The sequence below is a fragment of the Capra hircus genome, chromosome 13 (genome assembly GCF_001704415.2).
Source record: "Capra hircus breed San Clemente chromosome 13, ASM170441v1, whole genome shotgun sequence".
Taxonomy (NCBI): domain Eukaryota; kingdom Metazoa; phylum Chordata; class Mammalia; order Artiodactyla; family Bovidae; genus Capra; species Capra hircus.
In genome coordinates, this window is record NC_030820.1 from 16,527,367 (window position 1) to 16,555,343 (window position 27,977).

Consider the following 27,977-nt stretch of genomic DNA (forward strand, 5'->3'; position numbering starts at 1 on the left):
CTAGTTTTCCACTGCTTACCCTGGAGTCAGAAACCTGAAGGTGAAGCTGATCCCTGGAACATCCAGCCTGTTGTGGGGATGGATTTGCATACAATGGGCTGTTCAGGTCAGTCTGTGTTGGCCGTTGTGAGGCTGCAAAACAGGGAGCAAGTAAATGCTCCTTGGGGGCTCAGCCGTCCAAAGAGGGCCCTGCAAGATAATAGGATTTTGGCCCATTCCTGAGATTCCTGTGAATAAATGCTAGAGGGGTAGGCTGTACAGGGAAGCAGGGATGGTTATCCTGTATTGCTACAAGATCAGATACAGAGCCTCCAGAGAGAAGAGCAGAGAGCATGGAAGATGAGTCGGGGAAAAAAGTCTGGGGAAAAGATGAAGCGGCATCTTAAAACATCACCTTATAGTGTTTAGATTCTGTCTTGGAACTTGTTGCTATTATGACATGCGTGTTTTTTTGTTTTTTTTTTTTGTTTGTTTGTTTTTTAAGATAGCATGTCTCTTTGTACTTACATGTCTCAGGTATTTATTCCATGTGTGCACTTTTTTTTTTCCTTCAGGATTAAGCATGAGAACATCGTGGCCCTGGAAGACATCTATGAAAGCCCAAATCACTTGTACTTGGTCATGCAGCTGTAAGTACTGTGTTTAATTGTTTGCAGACCTGGGGTTGCAAACTCAGATGCCTAAAGGGCCGGGTTGTGAAACTTGAATTAATAGTAAGACCGGGGCGGGGGCGGGGGGGGGGGAAGGGAGGGGTGGGAGGAACTGCGGGACACTGGGTTAAGAATATGTCTGTCTAAGGACAGTGACCTTGAGACCTCACTTGCTCTCGTCTGCAGCTGCTGGATCTGAAAAGCTACAGTTCTCATAATGGAGTCCAGTGCTACTATTGCAGGGTCACTCTATTTGGGATGTCTTTTGTAAATTTTTTTAAGTGTGGATTTTTAAAAAATTATTTGTTTATTATTCCCACGTGACTTGCAAGATCTTAGTTCCCCAACCAGGGATTGAACCCATGCCCTCTGCAGTGGAAGCCTGGCTTCTTAATCACTGGACCTCCAGGGAAATTCTTCTGCTTTTTAATGTGCGAGGTCCAAATGTTGCTTCCTGGAAGCACTTCATGGTCCCGCTGGGAAGTACACACTGCTGCTGTCTCCAGGAGAAACTCCCCGCCTCGTCTTCATTTCTCAGGAGCTGGGGGGCAGCAGCAGATGGCAGCTCTGCGTTCTGTCCCTTCCCTTCTTCTCTTCTGCTGCGAGCAGATGAAAGTGCATGAGCTTCATGCCAGGCACAAGAGACATATAATTGGAGTCAGCCTGTGCCATTAACAATAGTCCCCCTTTAGAATATTTCTGCATTCCAGTAACTCTGGAGCTTACCAGAAGGTGGAAGAAATAAGAAAGCTGAAAATCTAGGTAGAGACTTGACTTGAACATTTGTTTTTTTAAAATGTGAGATGAGATTAGCCTCCCCACTTACACAAATGCTTTCTTCTAAGTGATATAATTCGTAGGAGTATCCTAGGATTAAATTTGTTAGCATTAAGTGATGGAAACGGGATCAGAGTGCTACATTTTCACCACGACTTGAGTAAATTCTGGAACACTATACTATTGAGCTTAACGACCAAAGGGGATTTTTGTTGAAGGTCAAAATATATAAATTTTGTTACTTATTAATGATTTGCAGACTTTGGGTTTCCAAAGGTAGAAGATTTGAGGGTCAGGCTAACAGTTTATTTTTTTTTTAATCGATTTTCCTTTTCCTTATGAATGTTTTAACAGTGTATTAACTTGGAATCATATTAACATGCAAACAGCTGTTCATCAATGCATTTGTTTAACATTTCGCTATTTTAAAGTATTTTTAGTAGATTATGAGATTTTTGTATAGATACTTCTAAAAGTGTCTAGGTTGGAAGCATGTGGGTGTTTTTTCTCTGACGAATGACAGTCCGAGATGGTGACAAGCAGTTTTACAGGTTCATGTGGTGTTGTCTGCTGTACAATAGGCAATGACTACTGGTTCCATGTTAAATTTTCAGTATCATGAGTGTGGTCTTTCCTAGTTCTGTGCTATTCTGTTTGTTTTATAATTTAGCACATTTCTAGTTCTCCCCAAGTCTCATGTACTTCCTAGAAGCTCATGTAACTTTGTTTTATACAGAATCACCTCTTAAAGAAGCAGGTGAATCACCTTTCCACCAAACACTGACTGCCCTGTAGGAAAAATAGGACGTTTTGGTGACAAGAAAAAGCCCCACAAAATGTCAGTAGTATATTTAAATGTGTGCTTTTTTATTGGTGATACAGAAAACCCCCGAAGTATTGATAGTTGAATCTAAAACTACATGTCTTCACTTGCCTTAAGTTCTCTGTTTACGGTAATGCCACTGAATAAGTGGAAAGCACCCCAAATATATGTGTCTCAGCTCTGCCTCTTAATAGCTGGGTGTATTTTGGCAAATTAACTGGGCCTTTCTCAGTTTCAGTTTCCTTACTGGAAAAAACTTTACACAATAATAATATATTTACATAGAGGGCTGTAGTGAGTACTGAGAGAGAAAAATGTGTGAGAAATAATCTGTCATAAATAATAGGTCCTCAATGCAGACTAATTTCTTTATGGAATTATATCATGTTATCAGTTTGTCTCTGCAGATGGTCTTTAATTTTATGAGATAAAGTTCAGGGTACATTTGAATTCTGCCTTTCGAAGCAGCTGGGTTACATACTTAGGAGCAGAAGCATGTGTAAAGGTGGGCTGGCAGGAGAGCATGAAAGTGTCCAGAATGGGACAAACTTTGAAATATTTCTCTTACTACTTTGTTATTGTCAGTGTGTAAATCTTCCATGGTCTTTGTTGAATTTATTCTGAAATATTTTCTCTTTTCAATCCTCTTGTTTATTTCATGTTTCCATTGACTCGCTGCTATTATATATATAGTATATATAATTGTATAAAAATACAATTGATTTTTGTACATTAAGCTACAACTTTGCTAGATTGACTTACAGGTTGTAGTTAGTTGTTTTGTGGATTCCTAAATATTTTCTATCTAAACAGTCATGTCATCTGCAATTCACATTAATTCTGGTTGGTCCCCAAAGGAATTGTATTTGGTAAAGTGCTGATAGTTTAGTCCTAAATATTAAGTGTATTTTAATGTCCTAATTATATTCCTTTAAAGTATTTTATGTCAGATATTTTAAAAATTGAGACTGACCTTTCTTATTCCTTCCTCTTCTCCGTTTGTTATCTAAACCAGTGATATTTCTTTAAAGCAATGACAAAAAAGAAAGAAACGAGCGAGGGAGAGAGAAAGGAGGGAAAGAAGGGAAAAGGCAATGACGGAAAAGCTTTGATATATTAGAATACAGTCCTGGGAAAATCTTCAGTCAGGTTGAGGATTGGTGGGCTTTATTGTTTTCGTTGTTGCGTTTTAGTGTTTATTGATAAGTCTCGATAGCTTTTGTTCCCAAGACCCCCGTGTCTTTTCTGCCTACATCAGTGGAAGGAGGTTTGGGTGTTTCTGTTTGTTTGTTTTTGAAGAGTTTAGAAAGACCTTATTTTCTCTATCCTCGGGACTGATCTAGAACACAGCATTTGAGGGGAACTGTGTTTCACAATCTTTGTGCCTGGGAGGTTTCTGGTTTCCTGGGAAACATCATCTTGGTCACTGACACTTAGATATAATAGAGGATGCTCAGCCCCCTAATTTTATTACTTAGCTAATTGCTGTCTCAACTCTGAGTATGTAGCATACTTGTTCCATTGCTGTTGCCGCAAAAGAGACTAGATTGTTTATAGAGGTCTATATTTAAATTTTATTTGGGTTTTGGGACAAATATCTTTTTTTTTCAGAATGCTATTTTCTGGAACTTGCTTCTCTGTTTTAGTTCTTTTTGTGATTATAGAGAGATAATTGGTTTATAACTTCATATTCATTTTAGGTGTACAACATCATGAATAGTTCTTTTCGGAACATTCTTGTTTAGATACTGTGAGGTCAAAATGACACTGGGGTAAGTTATCGAAGAAAAGTCAGTTTGTTTAAACTTCATTTCTGGCCTGACTTTCTGGCCCACATACCTGGAGATGATAAAAGACCACCCTCAACTCCTCCCATTCCACATCTGTAACAACTTAGGATGCGAAATACACTCCAGGCTGATTTGTCAAAGGACAAATCAGAATACTTTTTAAAGAATGAGATTATACCTCGTATTGCATTGAATTATATCCTATTTTCAGTTAAGCTTAAATGCCTATATGTGGGTAACTCCTGAATTTACATCCTCCGTCCAGACCTTTCCTTGCATCCAGGCTGTACACCCAGCTGTCTGCTCAGTGGCTCCGCTTGGCTGGGTCATGAGTGTTACTCACTCATGAGATTTGAAATACACTGCTGAACGGTCCACAGAATCTGCTCCTGCTGCCGGTCTCATCTCAGCAAATGGTAGACTCCTTTCTTCCAATTGCTCAGGCCAAAAGCAAAGTCCTCCTCGACTCCTCTTTATTCTCTCATGTCCCGCAGTCCCATCCGTCAGCACACCCTATGGTTACCCCCTCGAGACTATCCTGAGGATTCAGCCGCTTTCTCGCCTTCATCACCGCCATGAATGAAGCTCGTCTTTCCTCCCCCAGCCTTGCCCCGCTGCACAGTTCTCGCTCAGCGTGTTAGCCAGACCTTGCCATGCCTCTGTGGACTCCCACTGCCTTCGCATTTCAGAACCCAGAGCCCCAGCAGTGGAAGCACGGAGTCTCAACCACTGCGTTGCCAGGGAAGGTCCTGAGACCGAGTCCCGGCAGCAGTCTCCAGGATCGCCCGTGTCCAGACACCCTGGTCACCTCTCTGACCTCATCTCCCACTCCTCTCTCGTTACTTCATTCAGCTGCGTTATTTCATTCACCTTGCTGTTCCTCAAACACACTGTGCCTGCGCCCCAGTGGACCTTTGTTCTGCTTGGAACTGTCTCTTCGTGCTGTCATGGGAATACTAGAAATGTTAGAATTTCTACCGAATGTCACTTTTGCAGTGAGTTGTTCCCCAGCTCCCCTGTGAAACAGCACCTCTCCTCCCGTCTCCTGGCACGTGTTCATTCGTTCCCTGTCCTCTTCCCAGCTGGATTTTTCTCTACCCCACCATCAGAAAACGTCCCTCTGCTTTGTTCTCTGCTTAGAAATGTGCTTGCACCCTATGGTGGGCTCTTACCAAATATTTGTTCCATTAACGATCACATATAAAAGGAAAAGTGGTTAACATTTATTCACTCATTTAATTCTTACCCCAAGGAGCAACGCTTATCCCAATTGTACATGAAGAACCTGAGCAGAAATGTTGGATCCTTCATCCAAGCCAGAGGGTGACCCAGTGGATACACTTAATCAGTGTAATACAATATACTGATGACATTTTCTAGGAAAGAATCTCGTAGGTAATATTAATGTGAGTGGTTCAGTTTACCTGGAAAAATGTATTACTTAGGATTTCATAAAAGCTTAGCTAACTATAAAATGCCCTCTATTTTGTAGTAGTTTGTGAGGGGGAAAATTTACTAAATGATATTCACAGGAAACGCTAAAGCAGTCTCAATTCATTCACAGCAATGATCATGTCTCTTTCTTAGATAATTTTTTTCAGTTAATGAAGAAATGAGTGAATGTGTTTTATCAATATTGTGACTTTCTGCATTGGCATATACCACATAAGATAAAGATATCCTTTTATTCCATGATAGCATTAAGATATGTACAGCTAGTTACCCGCTGAGCCTGAAAACTAGTGATTAAACACATATTCTTTAAAGAATGTTAATTTGATTCCTGAGCAGTCCAAGACACAAAAACATATGCAGCTTCCAAGAGAAAATATGATTTATCTACTTCATGAGCTGTTTGAAGAGTACGAAGCTGTTTGAATAGTTCCTTGTTTGTGGGTTGTCAGTGTTAGCTTCATGTGGACATTGTATTCATAATTCGTACTGTGTATTCCCAGAAACAGTTTTAATTAGAACACAAATTATGACTCCCAACAGAAAGTCTTTTGTAAGTAGCCAAGCATAATCATGGAGACGGAAGTGCTACTGACTATGACACCTTAGTATATTTACATATAGATTACCAAAGTCTTATCTCTGTTCACAACAGGCACTGATTGAGAGCCCAGAAGACCTGTGACTTCTGTTTAGTATTGGGTGGGTGGGCAGGGGGCTGGGGGACCCACGTGAGGTGTGGTTGGGGGAATCCAAGGCTCTCTTTGCAGAGGAACCATCATAACATGCAAGGTCGAAAGGCTGGTACACAGAGAGGCTTTGAGGAGCCTGGGTGGATTGTGAGGGGCTCAGTCTGTGGGGGGTCCAGTTTGTGAGAGGTTTAGTCTGTGAGGGGTCCAGTGTGTTGGAAGGGTCCAGTCTTTGAAGGGTTTAGAATGAAGGGGGTCCAGTCTGTGGCAGTTGGTTCTTTAAGGGTCTCAGTTTATGGGGGATGTAGTCTGTCGTAAGGAGCTCAATCCGTGGAGGGTCCGGCCTGTGAAAGGTGCCTTCTGTAATGTGTTCGGTCTGTAGGGACATGTCTCTGGGGGTTCACGCTCTATGTGGTTTTAGTCCTGTGGGGTTTCAGTCTGGCTGGGATTGGAGATGGTGTGTCCTCTTGGTGGGAGATATGGCTGGAGTCTCTGACAGAGACAAACCCAGTACTGCAGCTGTCATCTTCCAGGCTAATTACTTAATATGGCTTTATTGTCTCTCCTGCCACTGAAAAACCTACTGAGAGTTAAAGAGTTTAGAGAGTTAAGAAGAAAAGAAAAGAAAAAGCCGAGATGCAGTATAATCATGGACCAGTTTCACTAGGTTCAACTGTGAAATTGCCAAAATACAATCACATTTTTTAGATCTTTTATTTTAAGATTTTTTTTTAAGTAAGCATTTACAGCTATAAATTTTCCTCTTAGCTGTGCTTTTGCTGAATCCTATTTTTGGTATATTGTGTTTCCATTTTCACTTGTCTCAAGATAGTCTCTCCTTTCCCTCGTGATTTCTTCTCTGACTTGGTGTGTTGTTTAATTCCTACATATGTATGAATTTTCCAGCTTTCCTTCTGCTGTTGATTTCTAGTTTCCTTCCCTTGTGATCATAAAAGAAACTTTGTATGACTTCATTCTTTCAAAGTTTAATTTCGTGTGTCTTGTTTCTTAATGTATCCTGGAGCATGTTCCATCTGAACTTGACAGAAATGTGCACGTACTGTTGCTGGGTGGCATAGTCTGTGTATGTCTCTTGGGTTCAGTTGGGCCGTAGTGATGTTCGAAGCCTCTGTTTCCTTATTGACATGCTGTTTGGCTGTTCCGTTTGTTATGGAGAGTAGTGTATTGAAGTCTCCTTCTAGTTCTATAGAGCTGCTTTTCTCTTCAGTCCTTTTGATGTTTGCGTCATGTATTTTGGACCTCTGACATGATACATGCTTGATGCATGTGTCTTCTTGTTGAACGGATCCTTTTATCAACATGTAATGTCCTTCATTGTCTCTTATAACAGTTTGACTTTATAATCATGTTTTAATGCAATCATGTTTGATACATTATAATTTTATTCTAAACAGCATCTTGGGCTTCCCCGGTAGCTCAGCTAGTAAAGAATCTGCCTGCAATGCAGGAGACCCCCGTTCAGTTGCTAGGCTACCCACTCCAGTGTTCTTGGGCTTCCCTGGTGGCTCAGATGGTAAAGAATCCGGCCTGCAGTGTGGGAGACCTGGGTTCGATTCCTGGGTGGGGAAGATCCCCTGGAGGAGGGCACGGCAACCCACTCCAGTGTTCTTGCCTAGAGAATCCCCATGGACAGAGGAACCTAGTGGGCTACAGTCCATGGGGTCACAAAAAGTCAGACACAGCTGAGCAATTAAGCACAGCACAAGCAACATCTTACCCGTTTTATCCAGTTTGAACAAAGTTGAACTACTTTAATGAAATCTAATGAGTTCTTTAAAGTACGCACAATTTAAACATCCTAGCGACTAAACTACCACTACCATACATTTTAGAATAATTGTAAAAATTTTGATAGGTTGCATCTGGTCACTAATATGGATTCAAATTTGAGAATCCATAAACATATATAAAAAGTAGAGGCATCCATAGAATGTAAAACATCAATTTCAGAAATTACCCACTTACTAACTTACACATTGTACACATATTTATTTGATTTAAGAATACATATAATGGTGTAGAGTCAGCAATTGGAGCTTATAAAATAAAAAAATAGCTATATCTCTGTGGACTTCATTGCTTCTAATTCTCTAGTAGATAAACATTTGAGGCTTGTAAAAAGCATGCATATAAATTAATTAATACAGTAAATTTCTGTAATAAATTTCTGCATATATCAGATTAGACGTTCTAGTATAAGATGCCCCTGAATTACAGTTCCGTTTGATGACTTATTAAAAGAACCAGACTCTCTACTCCAAGCAAACCAATTTTCTCTTGCTCTGCAAATAGGATGTGAATGTCCTAGCCTCAGAGTTTCTCTCATGTCTTCCGAGGTTTTTAAATACTCCTTCTCTTCTTCTGAGGCATCTGGACCCTCTCTTTTCTCTTGGACCATCAGACTAAACCCTTCATATCCCACCCAGACTCCTTAATGCTTCTTCTTTTTTTTTTTTTTAAAGCAGCCCTTCAGCCTGGAGCACAACCCCCTTAGGCCCAGCACATCCATCAAGCTAAGTCCTAATCATCTTCCACCCAAGGGTGTCATCTCCACTAGAGCCTTCTCTGTGACCTTAGAGAATTCTACACAAACCTTGAAGAAAGCAGTGATAAAATTGCTCCTCTTTAGAATGTAAGCTGTGCACCCGCTGTGGTCCCAGGGCCCCAGCTCACAAAGACTCACTCTTTCCTGAAATTCTGCACATTTACAACCTGTCGCGGTCATTGTGCAGCTTAATAACCATTCATTTATGTACTCAGCAGGTGCTTCTGGAGCCCCTGCCATATGTGTGGGTTTATTAACCCAGGAGATGTTACAATGAATACTGCGAACTCCCTTCCTCAATAGAGCAAACATTATAGCAGGAGAGACAGAAACAGATGAACAAGTCACTTAATAAACAAGATCCCATCTACCAGGCAGTGGTAAGGTCTGTCGAGAAAAGGAGAGTCGGAGGATGTGAAATTCTGAAAGGTGGGTGAGTGGTTTGCTATTTTATACACATGGTCAGGGGAGATCTTTCTGAGAGGTGGCATTTGAGCAGAGACCTGCAGGGAGTGAGGTCATGAACCACATGGCCGGGCCTGACTTCACTGGTGTGGCTCACGGAGCCCCGCACCCATAGAAGCCCCCACACTTGGAGGTCAGTATTTTGTACTTGCCATCTTAAAATTCTCTTTTTTCTTTTTTAAAGAAAACTTTTTATTTTATATTGGAATATAGCTGATTAACAATGTTGTGGTAATTTCAGGTGGACAGCAAAGGGACTCAGCTATACATACACATGTATCCATTCTCCCCCAAATCCCCCTCCCATCCAGGCTGCCACGTAACACTGAGCAGAGTTCCCTGTGCTATTCAGGAGGTCCCTGTTGGTTGTCCATTCTAAGTATAGCAGTGATTGACTCTGAATTTGTGTTTTGTAAGTGAAGTCCCAGGAGCTTGGAGCATCGGCTTGTATCAAGTTCCACCTCCTGTCATCTTCCCACCTGCCACCTTCTCCCCTGCTCCCACCCTGTGGGGATCTGGGCATGGTAGGGGTTCTGGTCAGATGTTTGCAGCCCACACCCCAGTGCAAGTGGAACTGCAGGTGCTGTGGGGTCTGCACTCACCCCACAGGTGAGTATCCCCGTGACTGAAGGAGCATGACGTTAAGTAACGCAAAAAAAGAAAAAAGCACCATGACAGGTTGAGTGAGAGACAGTAGAAGAAGGGGAGGGGAGGAAAGTTTTCCTGGTTTCTGAGCAAGAAACGTTTGGTTTTATTTTGCACTTGGTGTAGCCTTTGCTGTGGCCAGCCCTGCATGTGGCTGTCAGAGAAAACATCCCGGTAGCGCGACCACAGGTGCATGGTGAGGGTGGAGCAGGTGCGCCCCACAGTAGGGGACAGTCGGGGCCTGAGAGGCCGCTGAGAGGCGGGGCGCAGGTGAGCAGCTCAGCAGAAGGGTCCCAGCTGGGGCACGTCGAGTGGGGCCTGGATTCAGGAGGAGGAGGGGTAGCAGGGAGGAGGTCTGAAGGGGGTAGTTCTAGAACACTCCGCAGTTTACCTGTGTCGCGGCACATTTACTTTTAAGTGACTGCGTCCTCGATTGCCGATTCACATCTGAGTTCCTGCACGGCAGAGACACCATTAAGTCCTGGGATAGAGCCCAAGATAACCTTGGAAATAATCGAATTCAACACCAACTTCTGTTCTTTGGAGGGAATCACTGCCCTTTCCTTGGGATCATGGAAATCCAAATGGTTTTTCAGATTATTTCATGGGGAAGGTTGAGGCTATTCAGTGTAAACTCCTTCCTGTTCCATTGGAGATTTTGTCCAGCATCTGGAAGGAGATTTGGGGGTGGTCTCATGGGGTTTGGGCTTCCCTTGTGGCTCAGTTGGTAAAGAATCTGCCTGCAACGTGGGAGATCTGGGTTCGATCCCTGGGTTGGGAAGAACCCCTGGAGAAGGGAAAGGCTATCCACTCCCGTATTCTGGGCTAGAAAATTCCATGGACTGTATAGTCCATGGGATCGCAAAGAGTCGGACACAACTTTCACTTCACTTCATGGGGTTTATTTAAGAAATTAATTTAAGGATGCTGCAAATGGAAAGTACCATGGATGCCGGGCCATCTCCTGCCTCTGATGAGTCCCTTGACAGCTCAGCTCCTGGCCTCCCTGATTTGTGTGTAAAGTGGAAGAGTCTTATCGTTGTTTTCTTGTGTCAGACAAGCCGGAGGTCTCAGTTCTCAAGTTCTGTAGTCAGCTTCATCTGCTGTCCCCATTTTCTCAGTGTGAAACAAGCGTAGACATGAGAAATCCAGCAGTTTGGTTTTCTGCATGTGCTAGCCCACTCTCTCCACTTCCCAAGCTGATACTTTTAAAACCATGTTCTGTCTCTGTGAATCCATGGGGCTTCATAAATAAGGCAGGTTGATGATGAAGCTGGTGTGGCAGCCCCGATTAGTGTAAGAAATTTGATGTTTTACAGGGCGGGGTAAGCGGGAATGGCTGGGGGTTGTAGAGAGGTTCTCTGGTTGCTGTCTGGAAGCAGGCATTTAGAATTCTGCTAGATCTGGATAATTAACTTTACATCTTAAAATCAAAATCCTCGCTTCTTTGAGGCTCAGACTCTCAAGCTTTGTTTTCTTTTAGCCTTCCTTGCTTCAGTCATCCCCATCTTCTTTCTATCCTTCCAGCTTTATTGAGATGGAATTGACACACAGGGCTGTGTAAGTTGAAGGTGTACAGCACAATGGTTTGGTTCATTTACATCATGAAGTGGTATCACAATACCTTTGATAAATATCCGTCATTTCATATAGGTACTTGTGATGAGAACTTTTAGGATTTACTCTCTTAACTTTCATTTGTAATATGCAGCAGTATTGTTTATATTTATCGTGTTGTAAATTATATCCCTCCTTCTTATTGATAATTGGAAGTTTGTACTGATTGGCCCCACCTTCTTTTATACATTGAATACTTTGTTTTCTGACACATCAATTTCTACCTGTTCTCAGCCTAGCTGACAACAATCCCTCAATTTTTAAAGTTTCTTGCCTCTTCTTTGTCATTATTGGGGTCCCCCAGTGCCTCCCTGCTGGGTTTCCTTATATAGTCAGCACCCTTCCAGTATCTCCATGGACACTCCCCTGCCAGCATCCTTCCTTCCTTGCCTGCTGGATCCATCTTGCAGATGCAAAACTTGACATCAGTGTGACTTCTGCTCCTACATTAGGGCTGCTGGGTACCACTGGAAGATAGGATACATTCTGGTGGCTTGGATCTGCTGAAAATGAAATGGTCTCCAATCTCAGCCCAGTCCAGCATCACTCAGCTTTCTTTTCCTGTGATTCTGGCAAGATTCTTCTTCTGTTCTCTTGTTTTCCCCTTACTCCAGACATGCGTTGTTCTTCTAAGCTACCTGCTCCATCGATTGGGTATTAGAACTGTATGAGCCTTTAAGGATGGTGCTTTGTAAATCAATACAAGGATACTAAAATGGTATCAAGCTTCTTGTAAACAAATCCCCCATATTTTGATTGTATAAGTTAAAAAAGCAGCTGGAAATCTTTCATCAAAGTATTCAACAATTCAAGTGCAAAACAATAACAACTTTTGACATTTTTAGCAAATTGCAGTTATTGAAGACAAAACTTGAAAACACATCCCCATGAAAGAAAGAAACTGAAAAATTGCATGATGAGAGCTCAAATAAAGTCTTATATATATGCATATATGTATATGTATACATACATATACAAGTAATGTCACATACATATACAAGTAATGTCATATACATATACATTGTATATATGTACACAAACTCATAGTTTCAAAAATTTTGATTGTCCTTTGGAAAAGCTGAATCTGTGAGCAGCATCTTGGTAGAACTCCTGTTTTTAATTGGGTAACTTTGTATCTGTGCTGCAGTGGATTGAGACTGGGAAGACTTTTGCAGCTTTCACATATAGATAAACATTTAAAAAATTATCAGTAGAGACAAATTTGACAGGGTTGATCTTTTAAAAGGAGGGTGAAGGGAAGTGAAGTGAAGTCGCTCAGTCGTGCCTGACTCTTTGTGACCCCATGGACTGTAGCCTACCAGGCTCCTCCCTCCACGGGATTCTCCAGGCAAGAGTACTGGAGTGGGTTTGCCATTTCCTTCTCTAAAAGGAGGGTAGTATTTATCAAAGAAAGATAGTATTTGTTCAAGAAAGGTAGAAAAATGACAGTTACTGTATAAAAATACTTGGGCTGAAGTATTTATACTTAATTTGACTTAAAATTTGCAATTTAGAATGTTTTTATTTAGCAGGACTTACTTTGAATATACTTGGTGTTGAAGCAGTTACATAAAGAGTGTTTTCTAAGTTAAAAATATGGCTAATAGAAAAAATTCACTTGAAGTTGTTCACAATTTCTTACAATATTGTATTGGTTTTGCCATACATTGACATGAATCCACCACGGTTGTTCACAATTTCAAATTTAGTGATTGTAAAATGCAACTTTGAAGATTGTAAGTAATTTTATGAAAAATTTTAAATAATAGGTCCACATTAGAAAAAGTGAATTCTTTAGATATGGGTTTAAAGAGGGATATCAATTAAAAATTAATGAAAATAGGTGACTATGTTCCAAAAGTATTTATTCTGCTTACATTATTTTCTGATACTCATATAGTCAACAGAAAGAAGTTTTTTTTTAAATTAATATACGTGGATGTAAGTTATTTTATTTTTTGGAAATAAGTTTCTTTTTGCAGATAGCTATTAAACAAAATTCTCTTTCATCGACATACCAATGTGGTAAGCCAGTTGTCATCCATAAATAAAAAATTCAGATATCATATGATTTTATTAACCTCGGTGGCTTCTTTCACTCTCTGAATAGGCTGGTTAGTTCCTAAGTAATTCAGTAGTTCTTGCTGCAGCTTTCTTTCTAATCTGCCTTATCTCTAAGAATTAAACCAGTCCTTCCTGTCTTTTCCTGCTGTCCCATAAATGATTTCATTGCACTCTTTTTGCTCTTAACTTGCTCACACATGTCTCTCTTCTAACTGTAAGCTCCCTTGAAACATTGTCTCATTTGTGCATTCTCAAGATTCATCCCAATGCCTGGAACTGAAAAGGTTCATGAATATTAAGTAAATCTTTCTGATTATTGATATTGAGTAAATTATTTCTGATTATTAATGATTATTAAGTAAATCATTATTCATAAAATGATTGTTAAGCAAATGAATTTAGAAATCTAGGGATTTTTTTGGTACAACACCCTAATAAGGTAACGTGTCCATATGCATTTGCATTCAACATACCTTTCTTTTCATCACTGCTCAGTAACCATTTATTCAGACCCCGCAGTGACAAGCACATGAGATTGAAAACATTTCAGGGCAGCTGCACTCATAACGGTTGCAGGAGTGCTCTCTAAAATAGGGATGAAGTTGCATTGCATACAGATGTGACATCTGACGCCTTTAAAACAAACCAGTGAAGCCCAAGAAAAGTGCATCATTAAAGAAGGGGAATTTCTTGTCTGAGAGAGCATGATATACATAGACATCACTAGTATACTAACCACAGAGCCCAGAGCGCAGTTTGTAAGCCTTATGAGTAGGCAGAGGGGCTCCCATTCAGGGACTAGGATGCGGCCGGAAGTGTTTTCTAACATCTTAAAAAGTTTTAAGAAACCATCCTTCTCCTGGAATGAGTGGAGTTCCTTGAGTCAGCAGGGGATTTCGAGGATTGGTAACATCTGTCTGAACTGCATCTCTGTAGGGTCAGATGGGATGGGGACGGGGAGTTGGGGAGAAAGCGTGTTGGGTCAGATATGGGGTCAGTGCAGAGGAAGTGAGCATTTCAGAAGCAGTCCCAACCAGAACATTTCCTGCCGATTGATGCCAAGTTATTTGGAAGAAAGGACTCCAGCTATTTTAGTTTATAAACCCTTGATAAAGGTCCTTGAAGGAGGTGGCTAAATCTTTTAGCCATTCCTGAGTAGAGTTGGAATTTATTAATTCATGTGTCTAAAAACTAAAGTACATGCAAATAATGGAATTGTTCTAAAATAATGTTTAAATGACTAACTTTGCTCAAATATCTACCTTCCCAAGAGCAGTTTGCTTAACTAAGTAAATTGACCCTGGTCTCTTATGAAGAGCCTGAGCAGCTCATCATCTGATTCCAGGAATAGTTTTCCAGCCACTGAATTACGCATATTTATATTCAGAAAAGCCATTCCCAGCCCCTCTCTATGGTGACTCACTATCTTCTGTTCTCAGTCATCCCCGGCTTGTTAGAGGAGATGGCATTTCTGAGTGGTGGAAACATGGGAGATTAAGGGTGGGTGATTGCCCGGAGGTGGGTGGACTTGTATCTTGAGGACAACTGAGTGGACAGTAGCAGGAATTTTGGACACTTCAGGGAAGTTTTGCAGGAGATTTTCAGGGCCCTTCAATTGTATTTTTTTGTTTCATCCATCTCCCTGTTGTAGCACCCCACCCACTCTGCATATGACCCAGAGGGTTAATGCATCCTGTGCAGAGAAAGAAACAGTTTCTGGGTTAGAGTACAACAAGTAACCGTAACAGTCAGACCTCTGCAGTGGCCTCTGTAAGTAAATCAACATAGTTGCACAGGGACATCTTGATTCTAAGCTTCTAGACGCTCAAGTTGCATCTAGAAATTAACATTGTTTCCACACCGAAAGTTCCATTTATACCATATTCAGTTCAGTTCAGTTCAGTCGCTCAGTTGTGTCCGACTCTTTGCGACCCCATGAATCGCAGCACGCCAGGCCTCCCTGTCCATCACAAACTCCCAGAGTTCACTCAGACTCAACATCCATCGAGTCAGTGACACCATCCAGCCATCTCATCCTCTGTCGTCCCCTTCTCCTCCTGCCCCCAATCCCTCCCAGCATCAGAGTCTTTTCCAGTGAGTCAACTCTTCACATGAGGTGGCCAAAGTACTGGAGTTTCAGCTTCAACATCAGTCCTTCCAAAGAAATCCCAGGGCTGATCTCCTTCAGAATGGACTGGTTGGATCTCCTTGCAGTCCAAGGGACTCTCAAGAGTCTTCTCCAACACCACAGTTCAAAAGCATCAATTATTCGGCGCTCAGCCTTCTTCACAGTCCAACTCTCATATCCATACATGACCACAGGAAAAACCATAGCCTTGACTAGACGGACCTTAGTCGGCAAAGTAATGTCTCTGCTTTTGAATATACTATCTATGTTGGTCATAACTTTTCTTCCAAAGAGTAAGTGTCTTTTAATTTCATGGCTGCAGTCACCATCTGCAGTGATTTTGGAGCCCCAAAAAATAAAGTCTGACACTTTTCACTGTTTCCCCATCTATTTGCCATGAATTGATGGGACCAGATGCCATGATCTTCGTTTTCTGAATGTTGAGCTTTAAGTCAACTTTTTCACTCTCCTCTTTCACTTTCATCAAGAGGCTCTTTAGTTCTTCTTTAGATTCTGCCATAAGGGTGGTGTCATCTGCATATCTGAGGTTATTGATATTTCTCCTGGCAATCTTGATTCCAGCTTGTGTTTCTTCCAGTCCAGCGTTTCTCAGGATGTACTCTGCATAGAAGTTAAATAAGCAGGGTGACAATATACAGCCTTGACGTAATCCTTTTCCTATTTGGAACCAGTCTGCTGTTCCATGTCCAGTTCTAACTGTTGCTTCCCGACCTGCATACAGATTTCTCATACGTACATGGAAATGTTAGGCCCTGGATAAGATTACTTCATTAATTGCTTACATGGGTGGTTTTGATAAGCACTGTGCATAACATTATGTAGCATGTACATTAAAAAAAAGAAAAAATCTTTTGGCCACACCACACCACATGTGGGATCTTAGTTTCCTGACCAGGAATCAAACCTGAGCCCTCTGCAGTGGAAGTGTGGATTCTTAACTACTGGACCACCAGGAAGTCCCTGTAGCATGTATTCATACCTGTGTTTTTAGATAAGGTTATATAGGTTATACAGGCACATGTATGCTTATATATACAGGGAGTGTCTAAAGGAATATTCAGAAAACTGCTCGGAGTTGATTCTTGAAGGAAAGCATTCACATTTAGAATAGGAAGAAAACTTATTTTTAATATATACCCTTTTATATTACTTAAATTTCTTTTCTTTAACCATATTTTTTTTTTCAAATTAAGGGACCCCGGGGTTTTAAGACTTTATTGTAAATGACTTATCAGATCATTAAGACCCTTTGGGTCTTTCACCCACGGGATCTTTCACTGCCAGCCTGGAATAGTAATTATTTTGCTTCTACCAATAATTTTTGAAGCATCGAGAATCGGCTGTCAATATGACACAAAATTCCTTTTTTTTAGCATAATAAGAGCCTAAATCTTCCACCATGAAGATGTGATTAAGAGAGAGGCAGTTACATTGACAAATAATATCAGACTCTAAATGAGAAAAAATCTGATATGGTGCATTTTCAGAACAGATTCATTTTTAATATCAACTGTTGAACTGAGTCCTTAATGGTTTGGGTCTTTATTAATCTCACTGAGCAATTCATGTTGATTCAGGGTCAGCCATTCCCTCTGATTTATTGAGTCTATGCTCAGGAAAAAACATATCGTACCATCTATTGTGACAAAGAGCCTTTCAACACAATGCTACTTGTATTGTGCTTCCAGAATTGTATGCCAGAAATGTTTACACCTGTTCTCTCCCTGCTGGATTTTACATTTGCAATAGATTAAAGATGCTGTTTAATTTCCATCATGACTTTAATATATGATTATAGAACCTTTGTGAATTGACGAGCTTCTCATTTTGTTGTAATGTGAAATGGTTGATGGATGACCAGGACTGGTGCCTCAGTCTTAGCAGAATTATATTTTCTTGTGACCACATCACTAAACCAAACTGAAGGCCTCTGTGTATGTATAGCCTGCTGCTGCTGCTGCTAAGTTGCTTCAGTCATGTCCAACCCTGTGTGACTCCATAGATGGCAGCCCACCAGGCTCCCCCATCCCTGGGATGCTCCAGGCAAGAACACTGGAGTGGGTTGCCATTTCCTTCTCCAGTGCACGCAAGTGAAAAGTCAAAGTGAAGTCGCTAAGTCATGTCTGACTCTTAGCGACCCCATGGACTGCAGCCTACCAGGCTCCTCCGTCTATGGGATTTTCCAGGCAAGAGTACTGGAGTAGGGTGCCATTGCCTTCTCCGATGTATAGCCTGAAGTGAAGTGAAGTAAAGTGAAGTCGCTCAGTCGTGTCTGACTCTTTGCGACCCCATGGACTGTAGCCTACCAGGCTCCTCTGTCCATGGGATTTTCCAGGCAATAGTACTGGAGTGGATTGCCATTTCCTTCTCCAGGGGATCTTCCCGACCCAGGGATTGAACCCGGGTCTCCTGCATTGTAGACAGACGCTTTACCGTCTGAGCGGAGTGTCCAAACCAAAGGGCTTAGACATCAGGCTGGAACAGAAGGCATCCTTTGCCATAATGCAAGCAACAGAGCGAGTGGTAGACTGAAATAAAGACCCTTCTCTCTATTCTGGAGATAAATTTAAAGAAAGGCTGCTGAGGGCTGTGATAACCAGGAAGCTTGGCTCTCCCATTGAAAATCTGTGTGGCTGTAACAAATTGTGCTTCTCTGCCAATTATCCTCATGTTCTTCCCTGACACTGTCTCAGGAACATCTTGGCTAGTAAGCCCAGGAACAGTGTGTCTCGTCTCAGTTCTTGTGATTTCAAGACTTCTGTGACTTTAAGCATGGGCAAAAATACATTTGATTAATGACCTATATATATTCAAGTGTCCAGTATGTTAAAGTTGCTTGAAAACAGACCATCTGTGCTCCCCAGAAATGGACCTGATGAAAACCAGCCGGGACTAAGATGAATGAAATACCATTTCAACCCAGGCTCTGCTGAGAAAGTATTTTCACGTTCTAATTCTGTTTTGTAAGGTTAGAAAAATATCACTGTGACATATGTCCTCTTGTTTTCCAGAATTGCCTTCTAGGGGCCATTTGGTTCTTTCCAGGCCTGATGCTCTCCTGGCAGCAGGTGGATGAGTGGCCTGTGGGTCAGCTGATAAGACTTCATTTGGTGTGAATGACTCATTCATAGTGCGAGGGCTTCTGGCCACACACATCTGCTTTCATCCTTAAAAAAGTAATAACTGATTGAAATAAGAATAAGTGCAAACCAGTTGCTAATTACCAACCCGTTTAGCTTCTTGAAGATAAATTATGGAACGAAAGATTTTAAGAATTACAAACAAGCCAATAGAATTTGATGTCCTGATGTTACTGTTACAATATTGGCAGTTTTTCCCCCTGCCACGTTTGGGTAGAAAACTTATCCAGAACTTCTTGGTCACAAGTCAGTGAGATGATCTAGATCCTTCAGGGCCTAGAATTCCTTTAATTTCCGAAATGGTTACAGCTTCAACTTATCCTCAGATGTCTGGGTAATGAGTTATATTCTTTCAGATTGTTTAGAAGGCTGTTTATGCTTCTGAGAAAAGAAGCACAGAGTTCCCTTCTCAGCCATCTTATATAAGCCTTTAGAGGAGAGAGATTAACGCCCCCCTCCTTTGACTTCCTGCTTCCTACAACTTGGATTAAACTGAAAAGGAGAAAAATTATGACCACCCTGTGGGGTGACTGTTTTTTCATAGAGGAAGTTTCCCTGGCAACCAGCTCTCATCACTCACTCAGTTCTCTTCCCTTTCCCATCCCCTACCCTTTCAAATGAAGCTTAATCTCTATTAGTTGGTTATATAGGCTCATTAACTAAATAAAGTATACTCTTTAATAGCTTATTTCTCATCATGGCAGTTTGACAGCTTGCTTCATAAAGAGGTTTCACTTCTCTCTCACCCCTCATCTACAATTTAAAGTACAGTTGAACAGAAAACTCGGGTAAAAGCATATGTGAAGTGGTTTTCTTACAGAAGTGTAGTTATTAGGAACTGGTTTGAACTGGGCCTACTATTCATAAAATTCATTGTATTCAGTTTATCATTAGGTGGAAAGCAAAATGAGGTCTATTTTGTCATTTTTATGGTTCATGCTGATTCAGGGGTTCACAGTTTCGTTGAAAGGTTAAAAGTGAATAAGACAGTGCACAGAGAACTCTTCAGTGTGCCAGGATCTTGGATGCTGAGAGATGTTGTTTTATGAGTTTGGTCTTTTAAAAATATTTTAATTTATTTATTTGGCTATGATGGGTCTTAGTTGTGGCATGTGGAATCTAGTTCCCTGACCAAGGATCGAACCAGGGACCTCTGTATTAGAGTCTTAGCCACTGGACCACCAGGGAAATTGCTATGACTTGTCTTGATAGTAACTCTGACCCGTAATCTATGCCCTGAGGACTGGTGGGTTCTCTCTGATGTCCACTGGGACCTGTCAGCTTCATTCAAACATGCCAGGACCGTGTGTCACATGCCTGTAGGCTTGACAAGAATCATGGAGAGCTGGCAAGGATATTGATGAACTCCTGAGTGTTGAGCACTTGCGGGACCAGCCACTGTTCCATGCGCTGTGTGTGCCGACTCCTTTAATATTTCAGTGCCAGCTACTGAAGGCAACTCAAGTCATAGCTCCCACTGACAAGAGCTTACCACCATTGTGTCACACGCAGATGGTCACACGTGCGTGGCTGAAGCACTCATTTCTGAAACAACAAACAGCACAGAGGGTGTCAGGAAGCTCCCTCTTCCTTCCCCCAGATTCTTGAAAGTTGTCCTCAAAGTGATGCTTGAAACTGACAAAGGGTCATGGTGGGTAGGGCCTTCCAGAAGTTGGGCTGATACGTGACATAGAGGTTACACGCGGAGAAGTTGAATGAAGGTGGTCAGGCCGCAGTGTGAGTACGCATTTGTGGAAGGACTCCGGACAGAGAGGTTTGATGCCTGGCATAGGCTCAGTTTCTCTGTATTTTAATCTGCAAGATTAAATTCTGTGAATAAAATGAAGAGGAGGAGAGGGAAGCCTTCCATAACCAAACCAACATTTGCATCCTATAGGTGTCCGTTTTGAGATGGTCAGAAACGATGAAGAAAAGTGACTCTGACCCCCCTGTAGCTGTGGGGACCCATGCTCTGGCCCTCTGGTGCAGCTCACTTTGGCCCCGAGGCTGACATAGGTTGGTAGAATCACCTTTGGCTCCAAAGAGAGACGAGACAGATGTGGCAATTCCTGTTTTGCACCTTTTTTTTTTTTTTTTAAGGTAAAGTGATTTAAACCAAATGATTGAGCTCTTTTGCTCTATCACAAGGGCTATATTAACAGAGTATCTGTTTGATTTTATGCATTGGGGGGGGTGTTACACTTTGGTATTTTTATTTCCCCTTCGCAGGTATTTCTGTGTTTTGATACAGCTGTTCACGTCAGCTGCAAAACTGGCCCCTTTAATGATATGATAATAGAGTGTGGCCTGTCTCTTGTTGGTTAGAATAGAGGCTATTAGTTCATAGTGATTTAGGTAATATGTGATATTGATATAAGGCTAGTCAGGGGTCATAGAGAGTTCAGAAAAAAATATGCCCTTCCCAATTTATATCCACCTGCAATGTAGGAGACCCCAGTTCGATTCCTGGGTCAGGAAGATCTGCTGGAGAAGGGATAGGCTACCCACTCCAGTATTCTTGGATTTCCCTTGTGGCTCAGCTGGTTAAGAATCTGCCTGCAATGTGGGAGACCTGGGTTTATAAACATGTGTGTGTATAAAAATATAAATGAACACATGCACACATACATACACAATTTGGTATATGTTAAAGAACGTATTTTATACCAGTGGAGAATGCAGGTTGTTGAATAAATAGTGCTAGTAATTATCCCCGCCTTATTTCGCCGTACAAAATCATTTCTAATTGTCCCGAATATTAATTATAATGAAACCCTAAAATATCATGCTATTTTATATCATATTGAGCTGCAGAAACTTGACCTAAAACTCAGAAGCCATAAAGGATAATATTGATAACTTTGATACTACATGAAAATAAAAATTAAAACCTCTTTATGGCTGCTGCTGCTTCTGCTAAGTCCCACTTCAGTCGTGTCTGACTCTGTGCGACCCCATAGACGGCAGCCCACCAGGCTCCCCCGTCCCTGGGATTCTCCAGGCAAGAACACTGGAGTGGGTTGACATTTCCTTCTCCATCCTTATGGCTAAGACCATCTTAAAAAATAAAGAGAAACTGGAAAAAATATTTGCAAAACATATCACTGACCAAGCTTTAATTTTTGTATTCATTAAAGTGCAAAGCAATAAGAAAAGTACAAGGCATTGTTAAATAGGAAAATGGGCAAGGGACAGAAATAGCAGTTCCAGGAAGAGAAATTCATTTTCTTTCAATACACATGAATCAAGCATCATCTACGGTTGTAGGTTCTGGGAATTAGCAGTGAATGTGGCAGATAATTATCCTGCCTTAAGGGGCTTACATTCCAGTGGGGCTAATAGAAAATAAACAGAACATAAATACATTAACAAGAAAATAGCACATGGGTGAAATGTTATGGGATGATATAAGTGTATTAACCATGTGTTTCTGAAGTTTTGACATCTTGGGGCCTTGTTAATGCTGGAAGGATTGGCCCTCCCAGTATCAGCCAGTTCCTAGAGATAGTCCATGACTCACCTATGATCATGCCTTCTGTATGACCAGCCGACCCAGAGCCCACACCCTAACCTCCTCCTCTGTGGGGCTCTTACTTTCAGGAACAACATTCCTCTAATCCTTCAGGGCCAGACAATTTGAGGCAACCCCTACACCCTAGCTATTGCTCAAACTAAATCATTTCATCACGGAGACTCTTCAAACTAGCCAGTGCTAAACCTGCTTACTGTGCCTCATCCATTCTCTCCTGGAACTACTGTAATAACAGGTGACTTGTTTTATTTTATATGTATGTCTATAGTTATACAGTTCCTATGTTAACTTTTTAAGTATTTAAAAGAGTTGTTAGAGTGTTGGGCTGGCTAAACAAAAGACATGACTCATGCATTCCAGCCTTTATTCTCCTCTCCATCTGCCTCCCCGCAAATTTATTTGCCCTCATTAAAATGGGCTTCCCTGGTGACTCAGTGATAAAGAATCTACCTGCCAAGGCAGATGTGGATTTGAATCCCTGGGTCAGGAAGACCCCTTGGAGAAGGAAATGGCAACCCACTCCAGTGTTTTCACCTGGCAGGAGCCTGGCAGGCTTTAGTCCGTGGAGTTGCAAAGAAGTCAGACACCACTTAGCGACTAAACAAGCAAAATGCCAGAGAGCTAATGTTTCCTATGTGAAGAGAGAGAATTTTCTTAATGACTGTGTGTTATTCAGGACTCATTCACTTAGCAACCCTGTTCACACTGGATTAAGCACAAAGTATCGCTTCCAAACTAAAAGTCATCAGGGGTCAAACTTGCTTCTTGATGCAATTCGATTTCTGTCCGAATCTGTTTTCATCATCTAGTTGTGTCCTCTTGGATTCTTTATTTTTTAGGCAATTTTTCCAGCTGACAGCCCTAGACTCATGTTTTCAACTTGTGGAAGGAACTCTCCTTTTTCCCCGGAAGTTCCAGCAGAAGGCAGGGCAGGAACTCACTGTCTGCTTGTCCTCTCACCACCCTCTTGAATGCCTGGGCGCTGAGGCAGAGCAGCCACCGTGGTTTCCATCTATATGGTGGGGTCCCTGTTGGGACTAGGGTCCTGGCCCAAACTTACCTAGCCTTTGCCAAACCTCACTTCCTAGAGACTCAGCCAAGACCCTGCCCCAATCACTATGATTCTATTTCTAACGACTGAAGTCCCTGACTTACCCTGAAGTACCGATGACAGCCTGGATCCTGCCCCATCTCACCGTCTCATTCTCTTCTTACATGCCGACAGTTAGATGTTGTCTTCTGTGTTAGTTTCTTGTTGCTACTGTAACAAATTACCATAAAACCGGTGGCTTAAAACAATGCAAATGTAGTATTCTGGAGGTGACAAGTCCAAAGTGGGGGTCACTAGGCTACATAATCAAGGCATACTCTATTCCTGGAGGCTTTAGGGGAGAATGTTTCCCTGCCTTTTCCAGTTCCTCGAGGCCACCTGCCCTCCTTGGTTCCCAGCCTCTTCCTCCACCTTCAAAGCTATCAGTATGCCATCTTCCTCTCTTCCATGAGAGCTCCTTCTCTGGCTTTTTATTTTTTTATCAAGAGAAACTTTATAATTTTTTTTTTAAAATAGGTTTTCTCTTTTTTTTCTTCCAAGGGAACCAGAGAGTCATATGTTTTAATGAAAGCAGGTTTAATCACCTGGTCAAATTAAAGATAATGCATCACCTGTCGAGAGCTACAGAGCATTTACTAACTTCGTATTTACCCACCATGCAGGCAGGGCTCAGGTGGTGAAGGATCTGCCTATAATGCAAGAGCCTCAGTTTGATCCCTGGATTGGAAAGATGCCCTGCAAAAGGGATTGGCAACCCACTCCAGTATTCTTGCCTGAAGAATTCCATGGTCAGAGCGGCCTGGCAGGGTACAGTGCACGGGGCTGCAAAGAGCTGGGCTTGACCGAGCAGGTAGCACACCATGCATGCAGAGGTTGAGTTGCCAGACCCAGCGGTGATCCACCCCAAATCACTGCTCTTCCGCAAGCAACGTCTTTACTGAGTAATTTTAATATGTGTTCTTTTCTCTTTTTCGCTGCATTGAGTGGCTTTTAGGATCTTCGTTCCTTGACCAGGGATTGAACCCAGGCTCTCAGCAGTGAAAGCGCTGAGTCCTAACCACTGAACCACCAAGGAATTCCCCCTGGCTCTTTAAAGGAGCCTTGTGATTACACTGCACATTCCAGGCTCACCTTCCCATCTCCAGATCCTTTATTTCTCCACATCTGCCAAGTCTCTTTTGCCAATAACCTGTCAGGCTCATGGGTTGTGGGGACAAGGACAACTCTTGGGAGCCACTGTTCTGACTACCCCATCCTTGGGGCCTGCCTTTAGCTTCATCCCTGCCCGTTCCCAGCTCTCTCCTCTCTCCTCCATGGTCCTGAGGCCAGGGCATTATGACAATGGCATTGGTAATTACTGTAAGTAAAAGGTGACATTTTATGCCACACAGTAGGGTCCATGCTTTAGTTACCATGAAGTGGCCTGTAGTTGTCTGGACGTAGAGAAGGGCTTACAGACCCCTTGATAGATGCCCTTCTTGTTAGTTACAGCCACATTTTGATAACCCCCAATTGAAGCACTGTATTCCCACCCAGTTCTGAAATTTAACAGTTCTGTGATATGATACATGTAACAACGTATCAGTTAAAAAATAAAGGGATATTTCATCTCTTTGGAAATCCTGCCAATTTCTAACTTATAAAAGAGACATGGAGTTTGAATATTTCCCAGATTTTTTCAGTAATTGTCCTCAGGTTGAAAAAGCTTGAAAATTGCTGCTTTAAAATTATCTCAGGAGTCTGAATGCCTGAAGAAATATCCATCTACTTAAGTTACATATTCATCTTCACATTCATCAGTAATTGTCTTAATAGATGAAAATGTCGTTCTCTACAAGCTGTCATCTACTGACTCAATTCTACTTGTAATTCTTGATGTTCTTCATTATATTTGGAAACAGAAGAATTTTCTACTCAGTAGAACAAGTAGTTCTAGTAATAAACTTTGAATTCTTGCTTTTATGGGAAAATGGGACTTTCGAAGAAAATAGCTCATGAAGCTCTGACAGTTTTGTATAAATACACACAGTTCGGGGTTAGACGTGGCTCCATCTTGGCACTGTCAGTTAATATTCTAGGACACTTATCTGCCTGGATTTTTTTCAGAATGGATTCAAGTTCTCAGCTAAGCAGCTCGTTTGTGATCGTACCAACGTTGCTTTTCACTGAATTTAGAAAGAAAAGAAAAAAAGGATGCTGAATTCAACATAATTTACAGTAAAAACAGGCTACTTTAGGGGGAGGATAAAGTATAGCCTAAAGCAGGAGGTAGAAATAATATACCAATGCCCAATACCAATGATGGAATCAGGTTTGGGTTAAATAGTCCTAAAATGTCTTGAAATGTTTTTACCTTTTCATATATCCTAGAGCTGGAACTGGAATTGGGGATTCTCTGGGGACCAGGAAATTGTTCTCTACTTTTAACCTCCTGGCTTGCTAGTTTATTACTGTAGAAAAACCGGCAAAGATTAATAATAGGAATCTGGGCTAAGTTTCAGCAGTGTTGCTTAATTTTTTGAGAAGGCAATAATGCTTTTAAAAATCAAAGACAAGGGAAAGACCCCTCCACCCAGGCACACTTTCTGCATTTGCATCGATGTTACTGAACTTCTGGCTGTAGTCTGGGTTTTGGCTGGCATCACTCAGGGTTTGGGGTGCAGGCAGCCACGTGGTGTAAAAGGTCAGTAGCTTTGCAGATGATCTGCAGGAAATGGCTCTGGTCATTTCCAAAACCACTAAGTCTTACAAAGGCCGTTCAGTGTATTTGCCGAGAGTTGCTGGTTTGATAGGAAAGCTTGGATGGCCTTGGAATGGCTGCTCTTTACTGAAAGAGTGACGCTCGTTTTCTCATGGTGGTAACTTTGTAAGTAGAACTCTATATTGTCAGATCTGATCCAGTTTTCTAGTGTGCCTCAACTGCTGAAACAATACATGCTCCTGAAAGCTATATTCACTGGGATTTTTAGACGTATGAAGTCACCACGAACACTTAATTAGCAAATCCTGAGCTCTTGTTCTTAGGGGAAAAGAGGCTTAGGTGCCTGTGATTCTCTGGTCACATTTTCATCCACCTGTCAGTACATAACCTTGGTTTCTGTGTGTTTCTGTTTAAAGAGACCTCATTTAATAAGTTAGTGTCGGTTCATTAACACTGAGCTCACAGCCAACAGCCCTATAGCTCATACTTGGACAAAAGTTATCTAACACATATATTCTCTTTATAAGGCACATCCCAGCCTTCTTGAGCTCAGAAACACTAGACAGCATTTTGGCACTGTGCTTGGGGCCATTTTCAACAACAAAATCAGCAACAAAAATGCGAAAACCATGGCAATAAATCGACAGCAAGAGGATACTGGTTTCTAGAGTGAGAACACCACTCTGTTCCACCTCAGCTGGAAGCGTGCACGTTGGGACTTAAATATTCTTTCTCCCTTTTACTCATGTCCTCAAATGGCCACAGAATGCCGCCAGTATTGATTTTGGGGTCCCAAAGCCATTTTAGCAAGTAAGTGAATTCGCAAATAGGAAATCCACGACTGATGAGGTCCGACTGGATTTGTATTTTAAGTTTCTTTACCTTTCTCTACAAACGGGTGAAACACAAGTCGGGTGTTTTCCTCCAAATAGTGGCCAAAATCCCAACCAAAGCCAGAAGGCTGGTAAGGTCAGTAATGTCAGTGGAGATGCAGGAAGTACCCCTGTGCCAAGGGTCTTTCATTTGTCCTTGATTTTAAGAAACGTCGTTGCATTCTCAAAACATTTAGCAACACTGCTGAACTTGAACCCACATTCCTATTCTTAATCTCTGTTGCTTCACATTTGGTAACAAAAGAGTGAGCCTTTGTTAAAAGAGGATCACTTTCTTGTCCCTGGAAAATTCTACATTCTCACTCCACTTCTGGTTCTTGGAAGTATAACAGGTAGAAGCTTTTGAGAGATTTCAGGATGTTTAAGCCAAATCTGATTCCATTGTTGCCTCTCAATTCTGAGCAAATCCTTGTATTATTCCAGAACCTTGTTTGGACTATATTTTGCATACCCCTAAGGTAACTCACGACTGAAGCGACCTAGCAGCAGCAGCAGCAGCAGCAAGGTAACTCAGAAGGTAAAGAATCTGCCTCCAATGCAGGAGATCCAGGTTCAATCCCTGGGTGGGGAAGATCCTCTGCAGAAGGGAATGGCAACCCTCTCCAGTATTCTTGCCTGGAGAATTCCATGGACAGAGGAACTTGATGGACTACAGTCCATGGGGTCTTAAAGAGTCAGACACAACTGATCGACTTTCACTTTTCAAGGTAGCTGGTTTTTGTTTTTTACTGTAAATCATATTGAATTCAAATGGAGAAGGAAATGGCAACCCACTCCAGTATTCTTGCCTGGAGAATCCCAGGGACAGAGGAGCCTATTGGGCTGCCATCTATGGGGTCACACAGAGTCAGACACGACTGATGTGGCTTAGCAGCAGCAGCAGCAGCATACTGAATTCAGTATCGCTCCTTGGGTTTGCTTGAAAACTTGTCACCATGTTTAAATGGTGACATTTTCATTTTTTCATTTCCTA

At 41.8% G+C, this 27,977-nt stretch overlaps 1 protein-coding gene across 2 annotated transcripts in view; it reads left to right on the forward strand.

Moving 5' to 3' along the window:
* CAMK1D (calcium/calmodulin dependent protein kinase ID) overlaps nucleotides 1-27,977 on the forward strand; it is a 393,621-nt gene that overhangs the window by 240,024 nt on the left and 125,620 nt on the right. For both annotated transcript variants that reach the window (XM_018057012.1, XM_018057013.1), the window contains exon 3: nucleotides 555-629. In XM_018057012.1, the coding sequence (XP_017912501.1) occupies nucleotides 555-629 (75 nt within the window). The remainder of the gene's footprint in view (nucleotides 1-554; nucleotides 630-27,977) is intronic.